Here is a 12,826-nt window from a genome sequence, read left to right on the forward strand (position 1 = left end):
TAAGTTTTAGTTTAGTGTAAGACTGAAGAACTAGTACAGTCCTATAAACCCAATGTTCTCAGTAGTAGTAATAGCTTAGGAAAAAAACTACAATCTTGGCATATACTCTTAAAGAACTGACAGCATTCTTGAGTTGGGTTTCATTTACTTCCTGTATATAAATAATGCAGCATGAGATTCAGTTGATGTTTTAAGTCTAGGCAGTCACAGCCATGGCATGTTTGGTAAAAGAAAATAATATATTACAACATCACAGATTTTAACAGTCTGCTTTTGGCTGGGCCTCATACATTTTCCCCCATTGGTTGAACTTTTTTCCCAGTTAATTTTGTAAAGCAGTGAAGGAATATCAAAATTACACAAATGTGAAAGGATCCAAAAAACACTTGAACATATAAGCAAAGAGGTAGGTAGCAAATCAGTCTATCTAGAACTTCATCTTAAATTATTGGCTTGTGAGTAAATATTTTACATTATTTAAACAATGAGGATGTGTAATATTGTTTGCTCTTAAAGTTTACTTACAATTTTTTTCAAGTTACATGGAACAAAATTGCTTACAAAATAGAGTCACTGTCACTTGGAGCCTTATTGAACAGGGTATGTTTTAGCATCCCTGCTCCATAGTAGTTTAGGTTCAAATTAAAGAGTAAATACATAAGTTACCGTTTTTCACTAACAAATACATAAGGAAATGAACACTTTTTTGGGGCTCAAACTGCATATTTTAACTCTTTAATATTTTCAAAATTTACAAATGAGTATGAGAGAAACTAAAGAAAATTAAAGCCTTTCTTCTTTGCCTCTTTCAAAAAGAGGAATTTCAAATATGTTTTCTGCAGGAAGCCATCACTTTCAGTGAGGTCTTCATGTCCTATCAGGGACATTCTGGCAAGCCAGAATATAATGGTACCAAGGTACTAAAGTAGATATTCCTAATTTTAATTTAAATCTTTAAATACCATTTGGAACCTTCCATGTAATGTTGCTTTTTACTTAGGTATGCATCAAAAGCAGGAATTTCCAAAGCAGATCTGATTTTTAGAAGACCAACTTGATAAATAACTTTATCCCTAATGTATTTGTTTACAAGCAAAGTATTACTTTGTCTGGACTTATCTCATCTTCAGTGTCTGGGATTGTGGGCAACAGAGCAGATCGAGTCAAACCCCAAAACTTCTGAGGTGACATGTCTTTTTTGGTGGCTGTAAATTTCCATCCAATATGGCTTGCACAGATCCTACACTGGGCGATAGTCCAGGCGTACCTACACAATTAAAGAAAGGTATCAGGTAAGGAAACACATTTTTGTATCCCAAGCTATCACGGTAAATCTGTTAGGAAGACAGAGCCAAATTCTGTAGTTTTGACTGTGCTCTTAAGCAGTGTAAAACTAATCTTGTTAATGTGGATTAACTCACAGGTACTTTTCCCTGGCGGTTTCATATTGCAGTCATGTTAGAAAACACCAACCAACCACCTCCATAAATACACTGGTGTCAAGTCAAAATGGGGGGTGGGATGGAGAGAGACCTGTATTTTAGACCTACTCGTCTACAGTAAGAATGATTTTGTCAGAAGAGTCAAACTGTAACTAGAAAAATCAACCAAACCATTTCTTACGTCCCTAGGGTATATCTCTTAATTCTAGTTTTGTATCAAATAAGATTGGACAGTTCGAGTCACATGGTCCTAAGTCCAAAATGGCAAGTATAACCACTAATCCATACTCAGCTTACCTCTGACTACTTATACTTTCCTCAGCCTTAATAGTATTTTCAACAACCCTAACAAGTTTCCAGGTGGTGCTGTATCAGGCTCATACTTTGAAGGCCATTCAGCAAAACCAGGACTAAATGGTTTCTGCATCTGTTTTGTCTATTACTGCTTGGGATATTCTCTGGTTTGACACATTATGGAATATACTGGTTCAGATACAGTATTGCTGGGTCATAAGCCAGCTGATTTTCAGAATGAGCTAAAAGGAAAATGAAAGAGGTCTGGGTTAACTGTATAGCTAATTTAAGGATAACTGCAGTTGCCAACTTTCCAACTATACATTTAGTGAGACTGCAAAAATACTGTTACTAGCCATTCTCAAAACGAACAGCATTTAAATAGAATTATTCATCTTAGTGTCTATTTTCGATTATAATTCTAACAACTCTGGATTTTTCTGCCCAGTTAAGGCAGCAAAACCAAAAAAAAAAAAAAAGTAACCACCACCACATTACCCAGGAAACCAGCTGTGCTCTGTAGAAGGTCGACCTATCAGATTCAAGTTGCAAGCCTTATACACAGTAAGCGTCTCATGCACGTATCCATGAGGATTCACATAAGCTGCCATCGGCCCACATAACGATAAACTACAAGAGAGAATCACAGAGGATAAGTCAAAATGGGAAGAAAGAAATGTCTAATGAGGTTATAAGAGGGAACAGCTTAGAATCCCGTTATGAAAACAGAAGGTTGGCAGTCAGCCCAATTTCAGTCTACACGTTTGTAAAATAGGGAGTTAAACTTCATCTAAAGGAGTCTTTCACAGAGGGAGTACAGTGAAAATGTCCTTTTGGTCATCCTTGGGCTGCTGACTACTCTGTAGACAACAATTTCTCTATTGTCCTACACAATAGTGTCCTATTTGCAGTAGCAGTTCATGTTCAGAAGCATGTCCTACTTTACCTTTGGCCCTGAGTGTAAGATACTAGCCTAAAGCATTCATGTTATCCTTATTCACTAAAAAGATACACAGATTTTCAAGCAGGAATGGGGAAGAAAGGATTGCCCCCTTATAATTGACTTGACCATGCTGATTAATACCTTACATAACTATTGCTGCTGAGTACCCAATCAGGAAGGGTATCTTAACCCCCTCCTATTTCATTTGCTGAAATGACTGTAATTTAATGGAGGGAAATCTATGGAGAATGGATATATATAGTCTTGACTATAATTCTGTTGTAGGAGTTGGGAAAATATATCCAGAAGTACACTAAAAATGTAATAAAGCTCTCACCTGAATATTTCATTTTTGGTTGTTATTTCTGTTTCTTGACATTGTTTACAGCAAAGAGATGTACACTAAAAAGTTTAAGGGAAAATTAGTGGGGAAAACTCACGTTTGTTTAATTATGTAATTACATAGCTCATCAAGAAACTTTACAGAAAGTACTGATCCCTCTGAATAACGTTTTCCTTCCAGTCATTAAAAACTATAGTTTTTAGAGAAAGTGACACATACTCATTTCTAAAACTAATGACTTTATAGGACAGTGACATATATATATATATAACCACATATGCTCCACATACAAATCAAACTTGAAACGTTTAAAGGATGTAAAAACAATCTGAATGTATGTGTGATCCCAAATGAAATGTCTAAATTATCCTTTAAATATTTTTAATGTAGGGATGCTTGGAGGGGGGCTCAGTCAGTTAAGCATCTGATTCTTGATTTTGGCTCAGGTCATGATCTCACTGCTTGTGAGTTCGAGCCCAGTGTCAGGCTCTGTCCTGAAAGCTCTGAGCCTGCTTCAGATTCTGTTTCCCTCTTTCTCTGCCCCTCCCCCACTCATGTTCCCTCAAAAATAAATATTAAAAAAATAAAAAATGTAAATTAAATAAAACTAGCAAACAATTAGTTTTCTAGCTGCATGACTGGATCCCACAGATAATCTAGCCTAAGACACAGGTGTCATGAACATGGTGACTTACTTTATTCATAATATCTAGTTCACAGCGGAGTCGTTGGATGGCACTACCAATTTTAAGGAGCTGAATCCTTAATACATCATCGATAGGAAGACAAGCAGCTACTCTGTAAGAAAAATCTTAAAGACATGGTGGTTTTTCAAGTTTTATAAAGCAGAAAATAAATAATGTCTTTTTGAAATAAACCCTCCCTATAGCATTCACAAAGAACATATTTCACATAAACAATACTAAAATATACTAGCTATCAAGTATATACTCTTAGGAAGTTCTAAAATTAACGTCTTATAATTGGTTTTATAAATGTCTTTTAAACATGACAATCAAGCCCATGTTAATAGAATTTCCTCAAAGACTAGAAAAATGGCTACGGTAACTACCTAATAAACAGTATATACATAAGCTACATAAGTCCTAGAACTAGGTAGGGTCATTTTTAATGCCACCTTAAAGAACAGGGAAAGTGTTAATGCTCAAGTTTTTCGATAAGAGCTAGTTACTGCAAGTTGTGCAGAATAGGAAAACTGCCTAAAATTAGAGTACTCACAGAATTTAAGAGCTTTGCTACAATTCACTAAAATACTTTCTTTTAAACTGCTCAAGACAAATGTGTATGCTTTTCAGAATAAAACTATGAAACTAAAATTTTTGGTTTCATTACACAGAAAACAAAGTAATTTTAGTAAAACAAAAGCCACAGGAAGGAAGCAGACTTTTCGTACCTATTGGATTTGAAGGAAGAGAATCGTCTTTTAGATTTTCGTCCCATTCACGGAGCTGTTTCTTAATTCTATCCATTAAAGTTTCCTTGTTTAAAGTAAAACCAGCCATAATAAGGTTCACAGACTTTTTACAATTTACTGCCAGATTTTCAGCTAGAGTTTCAATGTAAGTTCTCACTCTATGTACTAAAATCCAAGTCCCAGTTTCAACTCTGTTGTCTCGCGCACAGATGGTCACGGCCCCGGCTCCTCCACCCGGCACTACGGTGGCCTTCCAGGCTTCTGTCCTGCACTGTGTTTGTAGTGGCACGTGCTCCTGACCTGCTACCTTCTAGGTGTTTTCTTACGAACTGTGTGCAATTGGCCTCTCTTCCCCCTTTTTCTAGGAAGGCTTTCCTAACTCTGTCCACAGGGATAGCGGCCCCTATAAATTACAGGAGCACTTGCTATTTACACCTTACTTGGCACCCATTTAGTACACAAGAGTGCTTCCTGTCTTTTCACAGATGTCTGCAAAAAACACTTGTCTGTTGTGCATTTGTAATGGCCCAAAGTGCTGAAGGGCAGAGTGAACTGTAGTTTCTTGCTGTTGTGCTTGTGAGAAGTGCTCAAATTTCAGTATTTACCCTTCCTAAGATTCCAAGTCTTAGGGGGTTCACTAAGGGAAATGACTAACATTTGTTGAATGCCTACTGTGTGCCAAATACAATAACTATCACTCTCCCCATTTTAAAAACTGAATTTATTGAGATAGGTAATGGTTTGCCTCAAACCATATGGAAAATGATAGAAATCAAGCTTTTAAAAGTCTTTGTGTCTAAAACCCAGATTCTTTGAACACTTCCAGTCTGCCTCTTACTAAGTTTTGCAAGGTATGGTGATGCCTAAGTACGACAATTTGAGGAGAAAGAACACTGGTGGATGCAGTAGACTAACTGGGGTCAAGAGACCTAAGTTCATCTACTTGTTTAGGAAAAACAACAAAACACTGTTATGGGATTCTTTAATTTTCGAAACCTACCTACCACTTAACACATTTCAAATCCTTAACAGACCCTAAAACATCTCATTACCTTATCCTGAATTTATAAGCCACTAGAAACTGGGAAAATGAAAAATTCTATAAAGGGGAAGTAAATCCAGCAGAATTTGATTCCTTTGCATTCTACTTAAATGTAAAGAAGGGCATTAGTTCTGAAAATGAGATACCGCTGAGTATGAAAGCCCATGTTTCATTCTAATGACCCTTTATTATGACAAGGCTTACCCTAGAGATAAAAAAGTACAAGGTAATACTTACAGCATCATATAAGGAATACAGCCAGCGAGGCCATGAAGTCAAATTTGCACAATGAAACTTTCTCTGAAAACAGAAAAAAAGTCACTTAAACTCTATGTAGATTCTTATGGTGGAAAGAACAGTGTTTGAAAACTGATTTTGGCCCTGGAAAATATGTTCTAAATTCAAAAATATGGAAAAATTTTGTAGATAACACTATTAACAGATGATTCATTACCTACTAAATGTGACAATCATGGTTTTACAGCTTTCAGTTTGTACTGCAAGTAGAATCCTCATTCTTACTGGGATGGTTTAACATTTTAATGCTGAGGATAACTTAGTGAAGTTATGGTGAACTTGAAGAGTGACTAAACATAGTTATGTTACAGCATAACATATCACATTATATGCCTATTAATCATTTGTTCAGTATATGCAGGGAAACTAAAAATATAATCCAAATTGTCTTTGTGTAAAACTTTAAATGGCTTTAAAGTGAATTACTGTAGAGACACATATAATAAATGAGTCCATTCTAAGAAAAAAAATGATCATAACTTGAGAGTCCAGGATGAAGTCCCCCATTTCATAGAACTCCGGGAAAGGGAAAAACCACTGGGTAGCTCTTCCAATTGTTGTATTTTAGAATCCAAATGCAAGCATGCCTAAATCCATAGAAAAATGTGAGTTAAGGGGCGCCTGGGTGGCGCAGTCGGTTAAGCGTCCGACTTCAGCCAGGTCACGATCTCGCGGTCCGTGAGTTCGAGCCCCACGTCAGGCTCTGGGCTGATGGCTCGGAGCCTGGAGCCTGTTTCCGATTCTGTGTCTCCCTCTCTCTCTGCCCCTCCCCTGTTCATGCTCTGTCTCTCTCTGTCCCAAAAATAAAAAATAAAAAAACGTTGAAAAAAAAAAAATTTTAAAAAAGAAAAATGTGAGTTAAATTCCAGTAGAATTTCTGTTTTTGATGGGAAGACTCAATAATTAAAATGTGAGTCCTCAAAGCACATATTCAGCGTAATAATACCAATGAGATTGGAATTTAGAAGCATAACTTAAAGTTCACCTGGAAGAAGAAGTAAGAACTCCCAAAAAAGTTTGGGAAGAGAAGTATTCTACAGGACACAAAAATATGATTGGGAATGCACTATAGCAGTGCTATTAATAGGAACAAATTGTAAACAACCTAAATGTCAACAAACAATGAGTACATTAGAGTATGTAATACACTAGGGGATACTTTGCACCTGATCAAACAAGGCATATCAAACCTACAGAGCATAAAGAATGATTACATCTTCCTCAATAAAGAAAACAAAACCTATGTAAGTACAGACATTCATAATTTTGTAAACTGTTAACGTGGGGCATGACACATGAAAAGTGGGTGGGAAAGGAGTAAGGTGGCTCAAAAAGGACTGTCCCAGAATAGAACAAGAAAAGCAAGCTGTAAGATTTAACAGAATGAAAGGGAAATCCTGTGCTTGCACCTGCATGACCAAACGAATGGGCATGAAATGAGGAAACATGGGTACACCACACATGTGAAAAAGACTTGGGGGACTCAGCTGATAGATGAACTAACCAATGTGCTGCAGAGCTCACATCCTACTCTCCCTGCAATCTTATGCTAGAAGATGTCCAGAATCTAAGAAGAGACAATAATGTTACCCTTCTGTGACAGTCAGAAATGGGAACTTTAATTGTCAGGGGCAAGGATGCTAAGAGGAGGTCAACAGTTTGCATTAGGGATGTTTAGTTTGGAGCTGCCTCTCAAGGGGACGTGGTAATTTCTTTTAAATATTTTAGGGAACTACTACGTGGGTGAGGATGGACTTGTTTCTCAAGGCTCATCCACTAAAGCTCAAACTCAAACCAATGGATTCTTTAATGAGAGGAAGTTTCGGCTCAATCTCATCTTTCTTATATTTGAATCTACCAAAAGACGGGTCTGGGATGGCCTCCAAGTACATGTTCAAAAAGTGATTTAAGCCAGAGGAGCCAGATTGTAAGGCACTTAAGTTACTCTCCAATCAGTTCTTTACTTCTAAGACCAAAAACTAAGGCTAAAGAATTTTGTCACACTCCAAATAAATGCTACAGAATAAGCACACAGAATAAAGAACTACAACAGCCTTTCAAGTAACTGTGAATATGTAGTAATAGCAATGGCAACCACTTTATTGGTCTTAAAATAATTCTTTAAGGTTGGTAGTATTATCATCCCCATTTGAAAAAGAAGGAAACAGGCAAAGAAGGATGGTAAAACTTGCCCAAAGTCACAGTACATGGGGAGCTGCTAGGCTGTGCATCCAGGGAGTCTGACTGTAACCATTATTCATTCAAGAAATATTCTGAGCACCCAGTACGTAGGTGTCAGGCATTATCTTTACACACTGGGAGTATACATACCAGTGACTAAAAGAAAAAAAGGCCAAAATCATTGGAGCATACATTTTCTTGCAGAGCAGCTTACTTTCTAGCAGTATACTTAGAATTACAAAGTGACAAAAATCCAACAAAGCTTCGGTCTGGCAGACTGACACACTACACACTCCCAATTCAGTTATTAGTATATACTTTACACATCAGAATGATCATTTTTATATTACAAAAGCGTAGCATTTTACTTGGCATCCATGTCAAGATAAAGAGAAACCAAAGTAATTTATTCATATTGTAAACATGACTTCCCACTGTAACAGAGAACAGAATGTGGCACACTAGTGTATTAAGAGCAATGCAGCGGGTCAGGATCCTTACCATTCGCCCGCCACCCTGCATCCTTTGTGAATGTGAACACACTGCAACTCATGTGTCTCAGTTCTGTAACTTTTTAAAGTGAGAACATCAATAAAATTCTTTTTCAGGGTTATCTTGACAGATTCTAAAGTTCTACTTACAGATCCATTACATGTTTATCCTTAATATTTGTGATGTGCTTTATACAGTCAACTATGCAAACTACAGCTAGCTTTTACAGAGCCAACGCCCAAATTTAAGCCATTTCAATATCTCAAGTTTAAGAGTCCCAGTTTAGACTTCTGGCACAATGTCAATGGCTCCTGTCTTCATCTGGGTAACACTGATGGCAAGTTCTGGCAATTTATGAGCATTCTTCACATGTATCAACACCACAATTTACTTCATAAAAGGGCTACACTTCAAAAAAATTTTTAGTACTAGCCTAAAAGTTAGGTGCTTACAAGTGACCGAAGTGTGATTCTCTAGTAAAGAAGTATTCACTCTGGGAACAGGATTTACTATGGAAAGCAGAAACGCCCTGAAAATGAATCTGTTCCCTGAAGGCAATCCATCACATTCTTCCATTGTAAAGCCTGCTTCAGATTTGCCTTCCAACAATGTGGAATGTTAAACAAATGTGAAATTCCACTTCAATGGCTCTTTGAAGAGTAATAAAATTGGAAAAGCAATGTAAAAGGCGAAACATGAATAATACATCATTGCCACTGATATACACAGTGGTCAAAGGTGGTCATTTGTTGTATTAAATCCCATCAGCATCAGCAATGTAAATAATAAAAATAATTTATCCCAGGAATGCAAGGGTATGCTCTTTCCTGCTCCAAGACTGCGAAACTACTAATGGCAGGTACACAACTACAAGGATACGACATATGCCTGGGAAATCACTGCACTGTCCAAGGAAGTCCCTGACTACACACAGCCTAAGCTTTCAAGACCTTTTTTTCTCTAACATAAAAAAAGCCAACAAATGTTACTGTCTTACTGCTACTATTACTATTCTGGGACAAAGCAAAAAGTTGTCTTTGTAGACAAGTTCCTATGGAAAGGTTAAGCAATAGTAGCCAGCGAGACCTTGAAAAAAGAAAAGACCAGTAATATATACCAGTCATACATTTATTTACAAAAATTAAAAATTGTCAACAGTTAGAAAAGTGTTAATGGAGGTACATAAAGAGACTGACAACAAAGCAGAAGAAAAGTAAAATAAAAAACATGAATTTGGTCTTTGGTAAGGGGGCACCTTGTATCAGTGAAGGAAAATAGGGGTTTTTCAGAAAATGGTAATAGGACAATGAAGAGCCATCTGGAAAAAAAAAAAGTGGAGTTGAATTCATACCAGGATAAACTATATGTGGATAAAAGCTTAAAAAGTTTTGATGACATTAAAAAGCAATGAAATCAAAGTCAAAAGTAAAAGATTACATTCTAAACATTTAAAAAAATAAAAATTCCTTTGTATGAGGAAGTAATTTCTAGCATTAACAAAAAAGGTAAATTTAACTACCTAAGGAAAAAAAAAACCCTTCTGTGGGACACCAAAGACAAAGTCAAAAGACAAATCACAAAGGGAAAATGTGTGGAACTTACTAATTCCAGACAAAGGGTAAGTTTCCTAACATATGAAAAACTCCTAAAAATCCACAAAGAGCAAATACTATGAACAGGCACTTCCTAATAAAGGAAATACAAATTGTTATTCAACACAAAATGTTATACCTCATTTCATATCCAAAGAAATTCAAATTAAACCTCCAAAAAGATTCTGTGTTTTACTTATCAGATCAGCAACAATTAAGTTGGATACTACACTGTGAAGCCATGATGACCACTGCTGTCAGACTACACACAGGAACAACCTCCTTAGTAAGGTACTCCAAGAACATCTGTCAAAATTACGAATGCAGATTCCCTGTCATCCAGTAATCCCACTTCCAAAATTTATTATATATTTTTGCCTGTATGCATGGTCATTTGTATACAACACTTAGTGCAGGTCTGTCATCCAGAGGTGACTGGTCATGTAAATTGTAGCTTAGCCATAGAAGGGAACACCGGGGCAACTTTGAAAACAAGGAAGCAGTGCTCCAAAAGTTGATACAGAATAATCTCCTGTAAGAGAGAGTAAGGTCTAGGATAGTAGTGTATCTTTTCACCTAACAAAATGGAAAGAAATGAACATATTTGTGTCTTCAAAGAGAAATTCTCGAAGACTGAGAAACTAACATGTGAGCCCACTTTCAAGAGCTTTGCTCTTCAGAGCCAGAACCAGTGTTCAATTCTTTCCTGCTCCCGCTCCCTATGAGCACCATTTATAAATTTAGCAAGACTAGAAAGATAAGCATCAATCACTTTCTTAATTGGTTTCCACATTTCATTTCTTTTTACATTTCATATGCAACTCTTTTCTCATTAACACAGTAAGACTATATAACAAAGAGAAAGTCTGGGTTAGGAGGGGGCGCACTTAAAAATGTATGTCATATTCCCAAGTACGTTAAAGAAAAGTTTCTTTATTGTGAGAATCCCAATACAATCAACCCAGCCAAGAGTGAAAGGCACTGTGACAGGAAAGGAAAGAAAGAAGTATTAGTTTCAAAGATCAAATCACAGAATAAGGAATGTTTCCAGATGGAAGTGAGTTTTGGAAGAGTGTTCCCTGATTATACTAGCCTAACTTCTTAATCATTAGGGACATCTTGTCAGAGGCACCCTTGTCAGAATGGAAGATTACAAAGGAATACTTGTGGAAGCTTAATTTTGTCATTTAGAATGTTCAGTTCTCAAGGGCAAATGTTAAGAAAAGTGTGTGCAAACAGTTTCAAGGTTAACTGAATACATCTCAGGAAGGCTACACTGCCATACCCTTTAAGTATCGTTTCTGCTGAAAAAGTATTTGGCAACCACATAAGCTTGAGTTGGCTTAGAATCATCTAAGCATCTCCCAATTCTGACTACCTTAACTACCTCTCAGACGTGTAGACAAATGGATGCACTGCTTCATATCCTGGTGAGATGTTTAAGAGTCAGATCTGAATAAAGTGAATCGACCCTTAGATCTGTCCTAGGACAAGCAGTGTTATGTAATCCAGTCCCTGATAAGTCAGCATCCAGCTAAAGGCACAGTAAGCTGAACCACTGAGACAGTATCAATCAACGCACATGGGGTTCCGGCCAATGGCACCTACCCCTTTTCCTTCACGTGGTGAGTGGCTCAAAGCGGCCTCTCTAAAGTAGAACAGAGTTTTTAGGTCATGTGCAGTCCAAAATAGATCAGCTAGCCATTTGTCTTGGCCTAGTGATCCAGACCCAAATTTCATAATCTAAGCAACTTTACTCAAATTTTAAAGAAGGAAACCCATTAAACAATTTGAAAAATACATGGGATGAAGGAATTGTATTTCCTTAAACCTTTCATACCTCTCTCCTTCCTTAGCACCTTCTGTTTAGTCCTTGGCAACTCTGAATATGAAAATAACATATTATATACATATTATTATTATCATTAGAGAAATAAATATGATTATTATTAAAGAAATATCACAAAGGGGAAAGAGGACCTGGTTCCAAACAAACATATGCTTCCTTGGTCTTTGCATTTTTGGCTTTCTTGCTCTTGGTCTGCCAGTGACAATTGAGCTGCAAAGGCTTAATTCAGAACTAATATGACAAGCTAAGATTCTTTTTTTTTTTTAATGTTTATTTATTTTTGAGACAGAGAGAGACAGAGCATGAATGGGGGGGGGGGGTGTTCAGAAAGAGAGGGAGACACAGAATCCGAAACAGACTCCAGGCTCTGAGCTGTCAGCACAGAGCCTGATGCGGGGCTTGAACTCACGGACCGCGAGATCGTGACCTGAGCCGAAGTCGAACGCTCAACCGACTGAGCCACCCAGGCGCCCTGACAAGCTAAGATTCTTTAACCACAGAATAGAAGAATTCAATCAGTAATACACACAAGAAGTAAAAAACCAGTCTTACTTGTTTAACCCACAGACAGGACACACAACCAGTACAGAGCATTTAAGTCAGGAATCAACTACAATCACTCCCACCCTATGCTTACAAATTTACAACAAGAGTTAAGTTAGGGTTTTTTAACTGTTGCTTTTTAGCAACCAGTCTTAGTGTGGAAGAACTATGATATAAATCGAAATACATTACATCGCCTAAAACCCAATCCTGAGATTGAAATATATAATTATTTAAATACATAGGCAGCACCTTGATGCAGTTTCCTTGCCACATAACATCTCAGCAGCACCCAGTGCTGAACACACTATCGGGCATGAATGACTTAAAAAATTCGAAAACCATTCCCTTGGAGCCCATGTACATCAGAGCT

At 37.1% G+C, this 12,826-nt stretch overlaps 1 protein-coding gene across 4 annotated transcripts in view; it reads right to left on the reverse strand.

The window, feature by feature from the left end:
* The window catches only part of CRBN (cereblon), a 41,084-nt gene that overhangs the window by 16,484 nt on the left and 11,774 nt on the right, over positions 1–12,826 (reverse strand). For 2 of the 4 annotated variants that reach the window (XM_053898267.1, XM_053898268.1), the window contains exons 6-11: positions 5,737–5,799; positions 4,437–4,521; positions 3,718–3,833; positions 3,017–3,081; positions 2,235–2,366; positions 1,105–1,267 (exon numbers count right to left, since the gene is read on the reverse strand). In XM_053898267.1, the coding sequence (XP_053754242.1) occupies positions 1,105–1,267; positions 2,235–2,366; positions 3,017–3,081; positions 3,718–3,833; positions 4,437–4,521; positions 5,737–5,799 (624 nt within the window). Of the gene's footprint in view, positions 1–182; positions 1,268–2,234; positions 2,367–3,016; positions 3,082–3,717; positions 3,834–4,436; positions 4,522–5,736; positions 5,800–12,826 lie in introns of those variants that run through there. The other 2 variants (XM_019428743.2, XM_019428744.2) reach the window with 1 other exon arrangement.

The sequence above is a fragment of the Panthera pardus genome, unplaced genomic scaffold (genome assembly GCF_024362965.1).
Source record: "Panthera pardus isolate Hobbes unplaced genomic scaffold, ASM2436296v1 HiC_scaffold_8, whole genome shotgun sequence".
NCBI lineage: Eukaryota > Metazoa > Chordata > Mammalia > Carnivora > Felidae > Panthera > Panthera pardus.